Consider the following 19,979-nt stretch of genomic DNA (forward strand, 5'->3'; position numbering starts at 1 on the left):
ATAAATTTATAGTACTGGATGGAATTTATAAAAAAAAAAAACCATATAAGTGGATCCATGGAGTTCAAACCCATGTTATTCGAGGGTCAACTGTACTTACAAAACTAAATCAGGATCATATTGCTCTCTGACTCAAAGACCTCCGTTCACTTTCTCTCTTACTCAGCGTAAAAGTCAAGGCCCTCTGGGGCCTCTGAGACCCTACACAAGCTGGTTCTGCAGTAGCCCTACTGAAGTCCACTCCATCACCCCCCACCTTACTCCAGAAGCGCTGGCCTCGGGCTGTGGCCTGAACACAAGCACGCTGCCACAAAGATTCTCCTCCATATCATGCTTCAGGGACACCTTCCCTGATCCCTCTAGTTAAAGTGCATCTCTCACTCACCCCTAGCATGCTCTTTCCCTCTTCTGCCCTGCCTTCCTTTTCTCCCCAATATAGGCAACTCCAACTTTTCAAAAGTTCACATTACACTCCTTTGCTTTTACAAAAGACCTACATTAGTATCTGTTTTTGCCAACCAACAGAATTCCAAAGGGGAAGGGGGGGCTGGGTGGCTCAGTTGGTTAAACGGCTGCCTTCAGCTCGGGTCATGATCCCGGGGTCCTGGGATTGAGTCCCGCGTCAGGCTCCCTGCTCAGTGGGGAGTCTGCTTCTCCCTCTGTCTCTCCCCCCGCATTTGTTCTCTCAATCTCACTTTCATGCTCTCCCAAATAAAATCTTAAAAAAAAAAAAAATCCAAAGAGGATTTTTGTTTTTACAAAAAAGGTGAAAAGTGAAAATACCATTCAGCGTTTGTTTTGCAGTGAGCCCTTATAAAGGCCGCGTGCACCACGGAGCCGCAGTGAGAGTGGTCCTGCCAAGCTCCTTCCGGGGAACCACACTCAGCCTCTCAAGCAACAAGCCACCGCAGCTTTGAATTTTGTCTGTGAGCATCTGTGCTTTATCTTGATTTATTTTGTGCAACTATTGGCAAGATGTGTCCTAAGATACCCGAAAATGCTGAGAGAGGTTATTTCTGGGGTCTGGGAATGCTCAAATATTTTCCCATATAAATTAATGGTAAGCGCCTCTTTGCTTTATACCATTTCAGCTTACGAAAGTTTTCATAGGCGTGCTTTACTTTCAGAGAGCAGGAGAAACCATACTTATCATCACCTAAGGGATTACAGATTTTAGTCATGTGTCTCGTATCTTTCTCTTCCGAGAAGTATGCAAACTCGCAAGGGCAGTGTTTTTTGTCTATTATGTTCACACTGTACCCCCAAGATCCACAAACAAAATAGGCTTGGTATAAAACAGTCAGTAAATATCTGCTAAACTGTGTGAGGAAGTCAACAGGAAAAGGCAGGAAGAGTTCCTAGTTTTTGTGGAATCTATAAAGTGAAAGAAAAAAAATCCTCAAGATGTATTTTTAGGTGCACACACACACAAAGAAGGTAGTCTACGAAAGTAAAAACAGATTATGTTAAAACAGAGAAATTAAATAAAAATAAGTAAGGAAAATAGAGATATTCATTAGCTATCATCATCTAACATTTCAGTGTATCCTTACAGAAATAAAGCAGCTAATAAATAAATAAAAGAAATGGAAGCTGGTAAATCTAATACGCATTAGTATTTGGATAGCACTGTGTCAGCAATTTTTCTACTGTTTAAAGATATCATCTGAGGAGCGCCTGGGTGGTTCAGTCCGTGAGGCAGCCCTGGGACTGAGCCCCACAGCGGCTCCATGCTCAGTGCAGTCGGCTTGTCCCCCCACCTTTGCCCTTCCCCCGCTCACGTGTGCACAGGCTCATGCTCTCTCTATCAAATAAATTAAATCTCTTTAAAAAGAGATATAATCCGAGTGAAAACAAAAGGAAAGAAAAAGAACACAAGAAAGCTGTGGAACTCAATTTCCTTCTCATAACCTTTGGTCTAAATGCATGGTTGATGAAGCCAGGAGACAATATTCTCACATCTTTGATTTTATTTCAGCATTTCCAGAAAATACAGTAATGGAGAAATACACTTCTATTTGATGCCTAAAAGTTTAAATTTAGTATGTAACTCAAATTAATTCTCCATGTTCCACTTTAAGCCTCCACATTAAAAGAACCTGTGCACTTTACTCCTTAATGTAACTTGCTGTGGTCTCTGTAAAAACTGGTACTTGATTTACAGAGTAGATTTTTATTATTAAACTTCAAGCTATTTGTTAGTGATAAACTGTAGTGACTATAACCAAAAAAATGTAAAGCTGCTCCAAAAGAAAAAGATTAAGGGTATAAAATACTGTAATTACATATTATGCTAATTAAGAGCTGTGGTCTCACAAGCATATGTAAAACTAGTTTAGAATATGGCAGCTATCTATTGAGAGTTAACGCTATACTTTTAGGAGATGAATGGTCATGAATAGAAGTTAAATTAGTGACAAACAGCAATGCAGAAAATATATGTTGAACATTTTCTGCCCTAGGAAGGTGAGACGGCATATCACACTGGCGGGTAATGGCACACCTTCAAGAATTTAGGTTTTCTGTGAATGTTACTTGATAAGAAGGGGGAAAAAAAGGATTTTGCAGATATGATTAAGGGATCTTGAAATGAAGAGCTTATCCTGGATTATCCGGGTAAACTCTAACCAGTACCATTTTTATAAGAGAGAGGCAGAGGGTGACTTGACACAGACAGAAGAGGGAAATCCAGTGTGACCACAGAGGGAGGGACTGAAGTGAGGCTGCCAGAGCCAAGGAATGTCAGCGGCCCCAGAAGCTGCAAGAGACAAGGATCAGACTCTCTCCTGGAAGCTCCAGAGGAAGTGCATCCCTGGCAATGCCTTGATTTCAACCAAGTGATACTGATTTCAGACTTCTGGCCTCCAGAAGTGTGAAACAATCAATTTTGGTTGTTGTAAGCCCCCAGGTTTGTGGTCCTTTGTTACAGCAGCCACAGGAAACACATATGGAATTCAAAGAATCGAATGGCATTACCATCACAAAGGCCTTTCCCTTTCACTACTTATTATGGGAACATATTTTTTTTACACTCATATCTGTAAAAATAAGAAAAGGTGAAAGAAAACTGGTGCCGAATTCTGTCGCACTCTAGTAGAAGGACGAAAATCATTTATACCTTATTAAAGAAAATTGGGGGAAAAACCCTCTACATTTTACAACACAGAGATGCATTTTTAAAAATGCATTTAAAAAAATATGTTTTGAGGGGCGCCTAGGTGGTTCAGTTGTTAAGCGTCTGCCTTCGGCTCAGGTCATGATCCCAGGGTCTGGGATCAAGCCCCACATCGGGATCCCTGCTCGGCAGGAAGCCTGCTTCTCCCTCTCCCACTCCCCCCGTTTGTGTTCCCTCTCTTGCTGTGTCTCTCTCTGTCAAATACATAAATAAAATCTTTGAAAAAAATGTTTTGAAATAATACTCTTTATGTTTATGACTTTAAAATATAGAGGAGCTAATTAATTCTTCAAGAAAATTTTAGGGTACACACACACCTAAAGAGAACCAGTGTGGATACTTCCCATGTCTGCATGACAACCAATTCAAAAAGTAGTTCAAATAACAGCTTGTTTTATTAACTTCTCAAAAAAAAATGTTGCTTGTGCTACCAAAGATTATTACAAAATCCATCTATCAATTTGGACTCTATGTTTTGGCTCCCAAATTCTCATAGAGCATTATTTAAACAAAGAAGTATGGGAAATGTGTAATATTTCTACCCTTACTTTCATTTTGTGTTACATTCTTCTCCCAACTACCAACACCAAAATAAAGAAAAGGACTATTCATAATTCTCTTCTATTTTTCTATGTCTGAAGAAAATCTTTGCCATATAATGAAACTATAACAAACAGAAAAGCAATGATGTGGACTATGGTTCTGTATCCTTACCTAGACCTATGTGAGGCAGATGTTCAAAAAGGGTCCAGCTGTGGTCATCAATGTAATGATTCTTCAGGATCAACAGCTGGCAAACATCTCGGGCAGTTATGTCACTGGGTACCTCTAAAGCCCTGCTGGTTTCATCTTCACTGTATACTTTAATTACCTGTGTAGGTAGAAATAAGAAAATGAGCTAACATATCCTATTAAAAATATCATTCTAGTAAGTCATCAAACTTATTGGTTGAGCTGATTACGGAGTCCTTATATGGAATCTTATACATTAAATTTTCTAAAACACTGAATAAATGTTGCCTATCTAAGACTTGTTTATCACCTGTCAAAATCACTTTGTCCAATAACTTCCACCCTCTTCTCTTCAGTGTCTAGATGAGAGGACGTTCAATGACCATTCGACGTCATTGCTTTACCATTCTGGTCTCTTAAAAAGCTACATATCTCTTAACAACATGTAAAATGTTCCATTCCATACTTATATCCTGTAATTTATCCAAGTAATATGGTCAGTTTATTCCCAGATATATACAGGTAGTAAAAGCAGTAAGTAGAATCAGCCTTTATGAAAAGATTTCTTTATTTCAGGTTATGGAAATTTTGGCAAAGACTGGTTAGATGTATACCAGATTCTTTTTCTTTTTTCCTTTGCAATTAGTTGTGTCCATGGGATTGAGTTTTAGTCAATGGAATGTAAGCACATTCAATATTGCACTTTCAGGCCTAGTCCATAAAAACCTCCCACATACTGTTCCCCATTCTCTAATGCCACCCTCCCACTGAATAGAAATGACAAGGATCCAGAGGGGAGAAAAGCCTTGGGACAGAAGGAGCCTTTGTCCCTTCATGACCACATGAAAGCTGCCCAAATAAGAATACCCATATGGAACTTTGACAGGAGCAAGAAATAAACTTTGTGTTTACATACTGTGAATTTGTATTTATCTATTAAGGCAGCTAACGTTACCCGAAATTACACAGAATTAGGGAGAATTTCATACACAACACTCCCCTCAACATTTACCAAGTTGTGCTATGTGCTAGAATTTCCACTATTAATCATATAATTATTCCACTAATTATATTAATTAATTATAAGAAGATAAATACCCATGATAATAGTATAATAAAAGCAACATATACGCATAACACAGTGGGAAATGGTAAGAAAATTCACTGTAAGAAATACACTTGTTACAAAAATATAGACATTTCAACATTTTTAGTAATTCAAACAAATGCAAATTAAAATGACGTATTAATTCTATCCTTCTAATTTTTTAAAATTACACTTAATAACAGTGCGATGAAATACTTGCTCTCTCTCACAGTGACAGAAGTGATATAAATTGGTAAAATTATTTTGTACACCTATTGGAAAGTATTCAAAAGCAGTAAATGTCCATTCCTTTGACTCAGTAATTCCACATAGGTAAAGTATCTCAGCTCCGTCCTAAATGTGGAAAATGGCTTCAGGCATAGACCTATCCAGCAGGCACTACATATAATTCTATCAATCCAAATATTCTACAATGAAAGAATGGTAAATGATAGTATTTTCCTAGAATGGAATATTATATAGTGCTTACAAATGTTATTCAAGGAAATGATACAGGAACTTTAAAAAATTCTTAGGTAAAATAAAATCATGACATCAAAGTATATTTTGCATAGTACAGGGCAAGTTTCCTTGTGGGACTGGCTACCAGGCACCTACCTATCTTCTAACAATATCCTGATTGCCTTTTAGAGCACACTGCCTCCCTCACCATCAGTCTTTCTGATTCTGGCAGCTCGGCCGTCAGCTCAGCCATGGAGAGCTGGAGCTGTGGGGACTGGCTTGGAAGAGCGGGTTGTTAAACATTCAGGAACCGCAAGCCAGGCATCCATCTTGAAATCAGCCACAGTAGGAGCTTGGATACCAAAGAAATTGGCAATTGCTACAAATAGGGCTTTTTTAAAAAAAACAACAACAACATTATTTTTAGGGCCAGTTTACCACTGCCTCAGATCCGATAGTTATTATCCAGACGCATCAACCGGCACCCAGAACCCCTCTGGTGACAGTAGTCATTTCAGAGAAGGGCACATGACCTAATCAGAACCAGTCAGAGAGGCAGTCTGGATATCTGTTCACATAACCATAAAGTGGACCCTCTTTCCTACTAGACAGATGTAGAATGAAGCTGTTACTGTTCACAAAGAGAAAGACTGTGGGAAAATGAGGTCCACATGGAATAAGCCATGCTAAGAGATGGAAGAAGTCCTGAGAATATCTCTGAGCTCCTGGATCAGCTGAATTTGATTTCTTTGTGTTTTTATCATAGATGTGCTCTGAGGCTCTAAGTGTCTAGTGGCAACACCCACCTACTTATCCCTCTTGCTCTAGCCATGGACCCCCTCCAATTCAGTCTCCATACTGCTAGCAGAATAAACTTGTTAATTGCCAATCCAATCGGGTCACTCTGCTACTAAAGTTCTTCAATGGCTCCTCATTGTCCTAACTCACGCAGCTCATCATGTTTACAGAGACCTCTTACAAGGTACATATCCTTTGCTAAGTGTTTCAAAACAAGGCTGACACAGACAGAGACTGTTGTTTCCTTCAGAGAGCTTAAAGTCTAGTGGGGAAAGCAGTATTTAAAAAAAATAATTATAAACTAGGGCATAAAAATGCAGCATATTACTAATCACAACATGAGGTTAGGAGAGACCTGGAAGATATCCATGAAAAAGTGATATTTAAGCCAAGACCTGAAGTAAGAATGGGCAATAGCTAGGCAAAGGGAAGGTGAAAGCACTTCAGGCTAAGGGAACAGAAGTCCCTGGGTGCACTGGTAAAGAAGGAATTTGGCAGGTTCTAAGACTGAGAGGAGTCAGGGAAGGCAGTTGCAGCAAACAGGGAGCCTGGTCCTAAGTAAACTGAAGTGGTAGGTAGGATGGCGGTGATAGGGATGTGTGGTCCTAAGTTCAGAACTGACTTAAGAACCATCGAGCTCTTAAGTAGTAAACAAATACATAGACATGGATACATCTGGCGAGGGAGAAGAGGAAGAACAAAGGAAAGACAGAATCTAAACTGAACCCTGAGAAATACCAATATTGACTGGTGACTTAGAGGCAAGAAAGTCTGAAAGACCAAGTGAGGTAGAAATGGAACCAGGAAAATGGGAACCCATGGAATAAAGCCCAGACTCTAGCATGCACACAGCATGGACCCTCTCCAGGAAACCAGCCTGTAGAACAGGACATGCTGTGATCCTAGCCAAATATGACAGGTACTTGCAATCCGTTCTTTCTTAGTTGCATGTGAATTATCCTCTACTTGGAATCAACGCTTCAGCCTCCAACAACATGCTTTATTTGGCAAATACCTACTCATTATTTGGCCCCAGTTTCCATGGCTCTGCCTTGAGAAAGGCTTCCCTGACTACCCAAGGCTTTGTAATTTACAGTGCCCATTTTCCATGCTCTTATTTTGTAATTTTCTATTTGCATGTCTTTCTCCTCAACTGTACTAATAATAAAGTCCTTCAAGGAAAATCTCTGTTTACTTATCATTTCACATCATATTTCAGGTACCTAGCCCAAGGCAGTGTATGGCTTACTAAAGATCTTTGGAACAAATGAACTTTGTACCCCTGTAGTGCCAATCAAAGTGTTTTTGACATAGGAGGGACTCGATACATATTTACAAACTTTAATTTAAAAATACTTTGTCACAAAGTATGTGATTAAATTGTTATGCTTGGTAAATTAAAATTATTTTCAATGATCAACAAATAAACAAGTTTTCTTATAAATATAGTTCCAGGTAAGAACTGACTCAGTACCACTGTTTGTGGGCAGTTCTGAGTTGTGAAGTCACTGAGGTTGCTACATGGAGTCGTATGAAGAAGATCATGAAAATACACAGCCAAAATCAGGTGCAACTGTTTGAGCTTTCACTTCATTCGTTTTCTGGTTAAAACATGTGGTTCACTAAAATCCCAAGATTTGCTTGGAATCTCAGTGCTTCCCATGATTGCACGCAGGAAGGCTAGTGCTCTCAAGCGTGTGGCTTGAGGATCTGTATCTGTGCTAGACAGTTGGTGGGACTCTCAGGGATGCTGTCTGCTGTATGTCCACGTGCCGTGGCTAACACTGACTGATCAGGCCCTGGTGCATGCTCCTGACAAAAGCAATTTGAAGACGACCACTCCTGAGAGGAAAAGAGGATGCGAGCCTGTGGCTGCTCCTTCAGGTGGCACAATGATGAGCCACTGTTTCAATCTCCTCAGAGGCCACTTGGCAAACCCCATGCCAGGAGATGGAGGGGAAATGGGAATGACATGGGGGCTGCTGGGAAGGTTCCCAGTAATTTCTGACTACCCATGTTTTCTTCCAGTCAACTCCCATCGCCTGGGCTAACAGAAGTATGCCTCTTACTTTTCATGCTCTATCTTTTATATCAGAGGAATTGAGAAATTAAAAAAAACAAACAAACAACAACAACAAAAAACAAGACTGGAGACATTCTGAAGACTAAACCAAATTCAAGAAGGAGACAAGAACTGAACAAGAGGTAAATTTGGGGAAAATGAAAAATGTATCTAACCAATTAGGAAATGCCATTATTTTCTTTAGACTACGTTGTTGCAAATTTGAAAGACACAGGTTGCCAAGAATCAAAACACAAACATTTATTTTTTTTTTAAGATTTTATTTATCTATTTGAGAGAGAGAGAGAGAGAGAGAGTGAGAGACAGAGAGCACGAAAGGGAAGAGGGTCAGAGGGAGAAGCAAACTCCCCGCCGAGCAGGGAGGCCGATGTGGGACTCGATCCCGGGACTCCAGGATCATGACCCGAGCCGAAGACAGTCGCTCAACCAACTGAGCCACCCAGGCGCCCAAAACACATACATTTAGAAGGGCTAGGCCAACTCAAATGTTTGTAATAGGTACATGTATGCATTTTAAAATAAATAACAACTGCTCGAAGAAAAGCTTAATATTTTCTTTTGAGCTCCATTTCAAACTCGTATTCTTAAACTCTTATTTAATTCTGACATTTATCCCAAATACACATTTATCTAAGAATGATAAAATTATATTTTAATTGATATTCCACAGCAGTAAATCCCTGTCATCTCTCAAATCTACTCAATAATTGTGAAAAATTCCTTATTCTACAAAGGGGTGCCTTGTTAAAAAGTCTCATTTTACCACTATTTTTTTCTTTTTTTTAACTATTTTTTTTCTCCTTAAAATCTATGAAAAGGGGAAAGATCATCTAGGCCTTAACTCTCTAGGAGAGTTGAATATGCCTCTTGCCAAAAGTACTACACAAAACCATCTTATTTCAGAAAAGAAGTCAAGTCATCTGAAAACCTCCATGGCTAGTATGGATTAAAACTAAGTTAAAAACTTTTGTGATTAGGTAAAAAAAAAACAAAAACAAAAACAAAAAAACAGCAGGGCTGTTCTTAATCATTAGAGCAAAATAGTGGTATCCTGTCTCCTCTACATCCTGAGTGGTAAAAAAGAGATCTTAAAATCATATAATTATGATACTTAATAAAGGGATATTATAATTTCCAGTTCGGTGGTCCCAATTCCCAGCTTGCTTTATAAAGGGAAAAATAGGGGGAGGAAAATATTATTCATACCAATTGATCATTTGAAATTATATGCCAGTAGGAAGAAATGCTGCCTGACACTAAAGAATAGGAACTTTCTCTGTTTCATCAATGAATAGATACTTGACCAGCAAGAGACACACACACTGATAAGGTCTGTCCATAACATCCCTGCAGCATAAACAGAGAGCACACCCAAGGACAGCCAACAGTGTACACACGGGCTGTGTTTAGGCAAAACCCTCCCGTGTCACTGTAATCCTGACAGTCAAGGCAACCTTGGCCTTTGGAGGGGATTACAGCTTCAAAAACTGCGCTGGGAGCCTATGGTGTCTAGCAGGGCAAATGTACTACACAGGCACAGTCACCCCTGCAGGGGATGTGCTCAAATGTGGGTGGAACATGATCTCTGTTTTGGCTGACATCCTTATCGAGGTAGTTTATACACTTTATACTTCAATTCCCCTCAACTGCCCTCCATAAAAGTGGAGGCAAGAGATTAAAAACCCATATTCAAAGCAGTAGACACAACAACGTTCAAATACATAGAGGTGGCAAGAAATAGTTAACTTTTTAGAAGAAAGCTTGAGGTCCCGAAAGCCTTGAGACTAAAAGAGATAAAATATTTAAAATATAAGACAACGGCTATTTCTGAAAAATAAAGAGATCAAATGAAAGTCAATTCAACACATATCACCTTGCCCCCCCAAAGCATGCGTCGGATTCATCTGCTGCAATCACCAGAAATTCTGATGCTCAGAACAGATGATTTGAAAAGCCTTCGGAAAGCACTGGGCAAGAGCCAAACCGTCAGCCTTCTTCCTCCTCCTCCCTGCAGCCCCCAGGAATGTGACGGGCACGGGACAGTGAGCTAGTTCCTTCCCAGCCTGGATTCATCCTGGAACATGTGAAGCAAACTCAGGGTTGTCACCCGGTCATGGGTCAATGTCACAGAGCAAAAGGGGGGCAGTGGACCCCTTAGTAAGTAATCAGCTACAGGGCAGCTTTCCCCCACTTATCCTTTGTCTTTTCAGAGATGGGAGGAGGGAGCAGGAATAATCATTCGGCAGGTAAAAAATGAGCACGGATTAAGCATACATGAACGAGAATCCACAGAATGAGAAAAATTAAAAGAAAAGAAGAAGGAAGCTGAGGCGGGGGAGAAAGAAAGAGAAAAAGAGAAGAAAAAAGATCATTGGGACATGGTTATCTTCTGTGTCAAAGCTTCTACTTTGGGAGAATTTAAATTTAATTTTTAAATTAACTACATTTAAAGACTACACTTAATATTTAATTAAACGTTGATTTTTATTTACTATTATTTGGTTTAAAATAATTTAAACAGCACATTTAAATACCAAGGCCTTCCCATGATGAAAAGTATATAACTTCTAAAAAGAAACATTAATTTATTTATTGTGTCTATTAATTATATGTTGCTCACATATGGTTAATAGGAAGTAAGAAATAAGGCCCATAGAGGTGTGATGTCACCTAGGTCCCGAAGTAAAGCTTATTTTTACAGCTTTCCACAGTAAAGCTTATTTCCTTAAAAGTTTGCCATCCAAGTGCAGTAGGATTATAAAGCAATCTTTTAATGTTTCCAGGGTTTTTTTTTTCCCTATTATTTTCAACAGATAGGCAATGCACCTAAATCATGAGAAATATTTTTATATCAAGGTCAGAGTAGCCCTGGATTTTTACATTCTTCTAAATAAGGAATGCAGTGTTCTAAGATAAAAGAAGACATTCTTAGATATTTTGAATTAAGCAACTCAGTGTGTTCCCCTGAAGGAAATGGAAAATAATATATTCATTATTACTTATTCCAAATCTCTAACAAAATGGTATATTTTAAAAACAAATTCTGTTCCAAAAGACCCGAACAGCTCAAGGAAAGCTACTGCTTCTTTATTGCCACCTTGTGTTATTTTTCTAGCTGTCAAATATTTATTAAGAGCAAAATAGTACCGAGTTTAGAGAAACCAGGTTGTAGGGTGTCTTAAATTCTCTCCATTAAAAAATATTTCAAAAACACATTTTACTTGAGCATAAAGAGCCCATGTTCAATTAGTTATAAGATATTAACTCAAAAGAGAAAGATATTAATTCAAAATAGATACGGCCACCAATTTCAGAACTACAGAAACTGACCGGCACAAACAGGTCTATTCCATATCCTGTGGCTCTTTTCAAATGTATGCCCTGTGATCCTTCCCTTATTCTCTAACTCCAAACATACTATTTTTTCCTCAGTTTCTTGAAACAGCCATGCTCCTTCCTGACACAGGGTCTTTGCATATACCCCTAGAGCTGCTCTGTACACTGTCCTCCCACCCCCCGCCACCTTCTACTTTCCATCCCTCAGATGAACCATCATTTCTGTGGGGAAATTTCAATGACCCTCCCCGTTTAGTTCCAGGCCCTTTGTTCCATGTATGTGTGTCCACAACCCTGTAATGACTACCCATCAGCCTCCAATGCTCAGAACGTCGCATGAAAGCAGAAATGACGTCAATGTCTGCTTCCCACTGTGGCCCCAGCAGTTGCCACAAGGCCTGGCACACAGCTGATAACCAAAACTATTCTTTTAGTGATGAATGAGCCCATCATGCACAGGCCCGTAGAAGACAACATTAAGGATTCCTAAACAGTAGCTTTGAAACCTCACAGGGCTTGAAAACCCCCAAGGGAGGAAAAAATACACTGAGACCAAAGAGAAAACATAGGCAAGTTTTCATGAAATCTGTGAACTGAACAAAGGTGGATAAGGTGATTTCTCTGTCCCATTTCAATTCTGGTATTCTGTGAGAATTAAAAAAAAAAAAAGGTCAGAGGACATCTGGGCAGGACAAATATTTGTGAGCAAAGACACCGAGGGCTGAAGAAGCAAAAACACATGCATGCGACAATAGACCACTTTGCCGAGATCAGAGGGACTAAGCTCTGAGGAGCAGGTGAGGAGGTCAGGAGGCCTGCAGAAGGCGGGTCCTCACCCAGCACTGCTGGACACTGGTTTCCATCAAAGCAAACCAGTGAGGAGGCCGCCACAGATGGGGTCATTTTTTGGATACACAAATGACAGAATGCCTTTCTTCAATGGCTGGAAACAGAGAATTAAGTTTTAAATGGTAATTTTATAAGAATATGATTACAAAGTAGTAAGGGAATAATGATAAATAACCACATGATGACCTAAACATTTAGGAGCAGGTTCTATAAGTTAACAGAAAGCCTATCCTACAATGGCCTATTGACCAAACTGAGGCTAATTTTTCTCTCCCACTCAAAATCAGAGGCAGACGGCTCTGAGTTCGCTGAGGCGGGTCTACCACGTCACCACTGACTGAGCCAGGCTCCTTCCATTAGTCTGCAGTCCTCAGGGTCCCAGATGGGTCATCCCTACAGCATCTCTGTAAAAACTGAATGTGTCTACATTTGTATGTCATTTCATCTCAACAGGAAAACCACAGGGCATGCCTGGATACATAAATAAACAAATCGAATTGAAGGACCTGTGTTAGTGGAGATCCATGTAGAACCTCCAGGAGTTCTGGATACAAATTCAAAATGTAAGGATGGAGATTTAGGATGCGTTAATTTGTTTCCTATGCAGCACTGAGCCAAAGGGGCCCAGTGTGGCAATGTCCCACGGCTAGACGGCAGAGGATTGAGCAGTCACACCTGAGAGCTTGGAAGAGCGACATTGCCAAATCATGGCCTGGCCAGGCTTCCATCCAAGAGAAGAAAGCCAGTCTGCAGGCCAAGGGGCACGCAGAAAGTCCTCTTGATGCCCCTCTACTTTATTTGAGCCTCCAACTCTGTTCCTGACCCTTTCTGCTCTCCTTCTCGGGCCAAGAGCCCCACAGGCTACTCCTTCCTTGGGCTTCCTTTCTTTCTCCAGGGTAGCAAGACAGACTCAAGTGGGGGTTCAGTTTTGCAAAGAAGAAATTGGGAGCCTTTTCTGTATGCTCTGTTATGTGGCAGGGGGGAAAGGCAAAAGAAACAGCTCCAATTTCATTATAAAAGAAGGCACACATTAAAAACGAAGTCTGAAGCTATCCAAGCACGCACACACATATCTACATATTTATACAAACGTCTTATTTTAGGACCTAAATCCAATATGAATAAAGATGGTCAAATCCCAAATCCCACACTCATGTTTCCAATGACTTCATCAAAGGAGTGTTCTCTGAAGCCTCAGTGTTTTTAAAACTCATGTAATTCCTGTGAAGATGCCAGTGCTAATTCATCTTTGAAGTAAAAAAAACCTTCACAAGTGCTAATGTTTATTCAGATTTAAAGCAGAAAACCACTGGTCATGCTTATGTTGGACACAATGTTACTCCAGTATCTCATTTCAGGTTTTAAGCAATCATGTATTCCCAGAATGCCCATAACACACGTCTAAGCAAAAAAAGTTAGAAACGGTGTCACACAGTGGGAAGGACAAGTTGGGGCGGGGTGGAGGAAAGGTTAAGAAGAGAGGGGGGCAACCAGGAAGAGAAGAAAGAGAATACATATTAGTGCCCGGGGCACATCGGACATTTTACTGCAATTCTTGGGCTGCCTGGTGTCAAATAAAGCACTTTTAGGAACTACCTTATCTTACTAATTTTTTAAAAGCACGTTTCCTCACATTTAACTTCTCTGAAACTTGGAAGTAACTTGCCATCAGTGGTATGATCGATATAACTGGAAACATATAAAATAATGACACTTCTTGTAATTTAAGGTGCCATAGGATTAATGAAACATGCTGTGTTCAGTGTTTCTGGGACATTTGGGAGATATTATAATAGTGTATATATACTATACATATATATATACAATAGTATAAACTTACAATAGCATACAAAATATCACTTTCTAGGCCAAACATTCCCATGCTGTGACAGCAGAAGCAAGTAATTTATAACCATTTCGGTCATTTTACCTTTTCTTCCTTTTTCTAAATATTTATTTTATATTGATGCAAAACACATATAGAACATATCCCTGTAAAAGAAATGTAATCAATACTGTTTGAAACACAGAACAGTAAAGGTCAAAAGGACTCTTGGAGAACATCCACTGAAATCCTCTCATTTTACAAACAAAGAAGCCACTTCTGAGGAGCGTCTGACTTGCTTGGGGATGCCCAGCTATTCCCTGGCAGAGCCAGCCAGGGAATCTGTCTCCCGGCCCCTCCCTGACCCTGTTCTTGCCACTCTGTTCCTCCAACGTTCATGCTGCTGTAAGCCGCTGCTTCTATATGGCATCCCAGATAAAAGCATTAGATAACTAAAAACCACAGCATAGAAATGCACATATGTCCCTAAGCACCTAGCTTTTTGAATGTCAAGACAGGTTGTTCTTTGGGTTTCACTTTTTGCAGCATTAACTTGCCCGAAAAATTGCATGTTCTGAAACAGCCAGCAGAGGGAGTCTTTACTTCTCAGTGAGCACAAATAGAGAAAACAGGAACTTTTGAAAACTACAACTATAACATTGTTAACCCTATGGAGGTCCTATTATAATTACAGGAGTTTTAAAAAGTTTAAAGCCATTTTAAAATATTCTTAATTTGAATGTTTCAGATAAATCATGTGTACATCTTCAATAAGGATTTTTTTGGCTATATATATACATATATATACACATATACTATACACATACACTGTATATAAAGTCACCTCAGTAACAACCTTTCCTAGAACTCAAGGTGGAGTTTCTCCCTAGTATTTTAGAAAGGTGATGTCAAAATATTTCTTTGAATCTTGATAGAACTACCCAAATGAATCTGACTTCTGAAACTATAAAATAAAATTCCTGATATTTTCACAAACACAACTGAATGTATATGTCCAAACACGCATGCTGATTAGGACGTATTTATACTCACTTTCTGACAATGGCATGTGTGCCAAAAATGATTTTCGAGTTCCTCTTTAGGAACTGTCTGGAAGACCAAGTATTATTTATTTCTATCTTCCAGGGGTAGAAAATCTTTACCCTACCCTCTCAGAGGGTTTAATATCTGAAATTACCAAATGTCTTGCTTCTTTCTTCTGCCAAAAAGAGACTGTTATTTTCTAGATTTGACCCGGGGTCCTGGGGCACGACCAGGAGAGCCAGCCCTGAGACTGCCCCCAAGCAAGAGTGAGACTGTTGATCAGCCTGACGATTTTTAATCTGCTTTCATTGCCAAATGTGGACCAGGCATCGTGGTTTACAAAACAACATGAGTTGGGACGCCTGGGTGGCTCACTCGGTTAAGCATCTGCCTTTGGCTCAGGGTATGATCCCAGGGTCCTGGGATCGAGTCCCGCATCAGGTTCCCTGCTCAGTGGGGAGCCTGCTTCTCCCTCTGCCTGCCTCTGTCTGATAAATAAATAAATAAATAAAATCTTCAAAGAAAACAAAACAACAACAAAAAAACAAGTTATGGCCCCCATTCACATAGAGTTTCAGCCCAGGTGCTCATGGTGATGATGGACTTTGGAGTCTGCTCTGTGATCAGATCCTAAGCCACCAGATCACCAGTGATGAGTCCTAGATTTCTCATTCTATAGAATGGGCAAATAGCTGGTAAATTCATAGGACTCAATTAATATAAGTGATTTTTACTATAAATTTTTGAAAGCAAATAAGGCATTTAGTAAGTCTCAAGAGATTCCTACAGTCCAGCTGAGCTCTAAGGAACTCCGACATATGGTTTAGTCACTACATCTTTGAGGCAAGATTGAGTGCACAAGGAAAAACGACAAGAGGGAAAAAGAGATGCAGGAAGGTGGGACTGGTCCAACGAGAGGACTGAGGAGAGGGCAGAGTGCACTGAGTGGTGAATGCAGAAGGCTCTGCAGCAGGCACGCCCATGAGGCTGGGAGAGGCAGCCTCTGGCAGGCATGGTGCTGACCCGGCGCTCAGTCCTGCCTGATCACTGACCAGACATGTGCTTTGGGCAGGACACTTAACCTCTCCCCCCACCCCCCCACCACCCCGAGCTTCACATTCCTCATCCCAAACTGGGTTTGGGTTCTTATGAGGACTAAAGAGAATGTGTTATCAGTGCTGAACACATTAGAGCTGTTTTTATTTTATGGGTGTGTGTCAAGGGCAGTGAGTATACCAAGTTGTCCACAGCAGCAAGCTGGAGCTGGATAAAGGTCATGAAGAGGCAGGGGAGACCAGCTGAGGTGGACCCTGAGTGTATGCCTTTTCACCACAGGTGTGAAATGAAGGAAGAATGAAGTGAATGCAACAGGAAGACAAATGTATCAACTAATAGTAATCATATACCAACTTTGTACCTTCCCTATGTTGGGCACTTGAGTCCAGAGACGATCAAGTGACACAGTCCCTGCCATCATATAGTTAACGTTCCAAGTAATGTCACCTTTGTCTACCGAAATAATGTCTTCCTATTAGGCACAACTTTACCTCTTGCATATACAGAACCCTGCCTGATTCTTCCCAGGGCAGTGAAAAGACAAATAAGCTAACCTATCTTACTATACTTAAATCTGTTCCCAGATTTTTTTAAAAAATTCACCAGCATTTAATAGTCAGATTAATTTTTTTAAATTCAATTAGAGCCCCCCGTAAAGTTACAGAAAGGAGTTGAAGGAACCAGCACATGAAAGGTACACAGTCTTTCTCTTCCTGGCTGCATTATATCAAGGACAACTACTTTTTGTTTATTTGTTACAAGGGAATTTTTAGGTAACTACCTCAATAGGATAGGGCACAAAAAAAAAATTTAAATTCATAGTAATAGGGAGATTTTAAACTTTACGAAACTAGTAAAACATGCCATTTCATAGATGGGGGAGGGAAGGAACTCGCATTTGTTGATCTTCTACTATGTGTCAAGTACTTCTAAATATTCATCCTATTTAATCCTCACAACTGTTCTGTGAGGAAGCATCATTATCCCCAGAACAGAGAAACTGATTTTCAGAAATGTTTAAAAGAAGGCACTCAAAGTCACACCACTGGTCAGTGACAGAGCTGAGCTCAAACTCAGAGCTTTCTGGCTCTAAAACACACAAACAATCTTTACCATATCATACTTCCTAAAAACTCACTTCTCAGGAAAAGAAACTTTTTGTGAAAACACAAAATCCATTTGTCTGTGTCGTACCCTTCCTAGATGGATATGCAGCAAAGTTACCCTGTAAACGATTAAAAGGGCAGAAGAAAGATCAAGGTTTAGCAAGAATGAGAACTCCAGGTAAACAGCAATAATCATACTCATTACCACATCACAACCCCCTCCCAAGCTAGCCAGCCATCTGTGGGTCTCCATTACCCTCCCCTCCTCAGGAAATCTACTCTCTCCCCACTTGCTATACCTTCTACTATCCCCATACAAGTATCAGAATACATTTGTCCAAAAAGCATAAACATATTGTATATCTGGAAACACAATAATAAAAATCCAAGGGACAGGTATTTACTGAATGCCTAATATGTTGGAGGCACTTGGGGGATAGTGAGCTGCCCACCAGGAACCCCTGTTCCCCTCTCCCTAACTGATGAGTGCTGACTCTGATGAGTAGGGCAGAATGTGGAGCTCAAGGCCTACATTTCCTGGCTTCCCCTGTCACCAGGTTTGGCCACATGACAGAATCCCAGCCAGTAAAATGTAAGCAAAAGCTCCTGGTTACCTCAGGGTGCCATGTTAACATCTGATAGAGCGAGCCAGCATGCCCTTGGTGCTTCCCATTTTGTATGCCAGGAATGTGAACAGGATGACTGGAGATTTGCATTTATCTTTCCATAAAAGGAAAAGAGACCCACACTAAGGAAGATACAACAGAAAGCAAGAAGGAGCTTGGCTGCCTCAGGACATTGTCGGGCTGCTACATTAGCTTTGGACGGAGTCTTCTTGTAAAGTGAAAGAAAAATAAATCTCCCTGTTTAATGTGCTGTCATTTCAGTTTCCTGGGTACATGAAATAAAAATTCAGCTTGTAACTGACAAAGCACTTTATTTAAAGAATCTCTTAAATTTTTAAAATCTGGATGTAAGACAAAAAAAGACACATTTTGAAAACCAAATAGTACAAGATTTATAAAAAACAAAAACAAAAACAAAACAAAACCAGACACACAGAAAAGCCAGAAGTCAAATCTGAGTCACCAGAAAGTACAATTATTATCCACAACTATGGAAGGCTAGTAAGACTTCAGTAACAGAAAAGGTAACCATAAATCTGCTGTGAGGGGTGCCTGTGTGGCTCAGTCATTAAGCCTCTGCCTTGGGTTCAGATCAGGATCCCAGGGTCCTGGGATCGAGCCCCACATCGGGCTCCCTGCTCGGCGGGAGGTCTGCTTCTCCCTCTCCTACTCCCCCTGCTTGTGTTTCCTCTCTCGCTGTGTCTCTTTCTGTCAAATAAATAAATAATAAAACTGCTGTCGCATGGCAGTACCTACTGAATTAGGAAATTGGGAATTAAGGCATGTCCACGGATACTGAATCAAGACACCACTAAGAAAGATGTGCTGAGAAAGTCTTAAAAAGCAGATCGAATCCTGGAGTTGTCTACAGGCCATGGAGCATAAAACTAAGGGCAGAAGTACAGAGGGACAAATATCAAACAGTGTTTCGAGCACAAGGAAGAAAGCCACATACTGAGCGGAGGCTTCACACGAGGCTGGGGAAGCCACTGGGCACACAGGCCCTAAAGCACATGCAATACAGTCATTTGGACCGATTTTATATAAATTTAAAAGTTTCTGGGCAAAATAGTGATATGATAATCTGTATTCTTTCATTCTTTACAAAATTATTTTTAGAAAGTCATAGCAATGATTCTAACTGTATGAGGAAGGAAATGAATATAACATAAACTATTCTCTCATATAGACAGAGAACTGAATCTCCTGATAAATGGCATTGCTCCATATACAACTCATGAATTTCAGATTTTCAAAAGGATTTTAATCTTAAGGAAAATGTATTCAAGAAATTATCCCTTTTTCTCCCTGAGATTTCAGAAGATGCTTCAGGATCATGTGTGCTTATGAATATCTCTCTTAATTGTAGTATGGATAAAAAATGCAGAAATGCTTATAAACATAATTTGCAAAACAATGTAAATCTGATAGAGGCATGAAACATGCCTACTCACAGAATCAGAATATGGACATCTGGCCTTCTGATCTTGAAGGCTTTCTATAAAAAGTATGAATTTTGTATTACACTTAATGTATACTTTACAATCCTTGAATCTTTTGTTAATTCTCTGGGACCTTAAAATAGTTTTTTGATATAATGTACCAATCTAGACTGCTGGGTACAAATTCTCTTTCTCTCTCTCTCTCTCTCTCCACACACACACACACACACACACACACACACACACACACACACACACACACTTTACTGCTTACAATTGCTTTCTGAATAAAATGTTTTCTACACTAGAACATATGGGAGTTGGTGGAGGTGCAGAGGGAGACGAAAGGATTTGCCTA

The 19,979-nt window shown here is 40.0% G+C and overlaps 1 protein-coding gene across 4 annotated transcripts in view; it reads right to left on the reverse strand.

Moving 5' to 3' along the window:
• GRB14 (growth factor receptor bound protein 14) overlaps positions 1 to 19,979 on the reverse strand; it is a 113,199-nt gene that overhangs the window by 38,459 nt on the left and 54,761 nt on the right. For all 4 annotated transcript variants that reach the window (XM_027591379.1, XM_027591378.1, XM_027591381.1 and 1 more), the window contains one exon: positions 3,890 to 4,046. In XM_027591379.1, coding sequence (XP_027447180.1) covers positions 3,890 to 4,046 — 157 coding nt within the window. The remainder of the gene's footprint in view (positions 1 to 3,889; positions 4,047 to 19,979) is intronic.

This window comes from Zalophus californianus, chromosome 3 (genome assembly GCF_009762305.2).
Source record: "Zalophus californianus isolate mZalCal1 chromosome 3, mZalCal1.pri.v2, whole genome shotgun sequence".
Classification (NCBI taxonomy): domain Eukaryota; kingdom Metazoa; phylum Chordata; class Mammalia; order Carnivora; family Otariidae; genus Zalophus; species Zalophus californianus.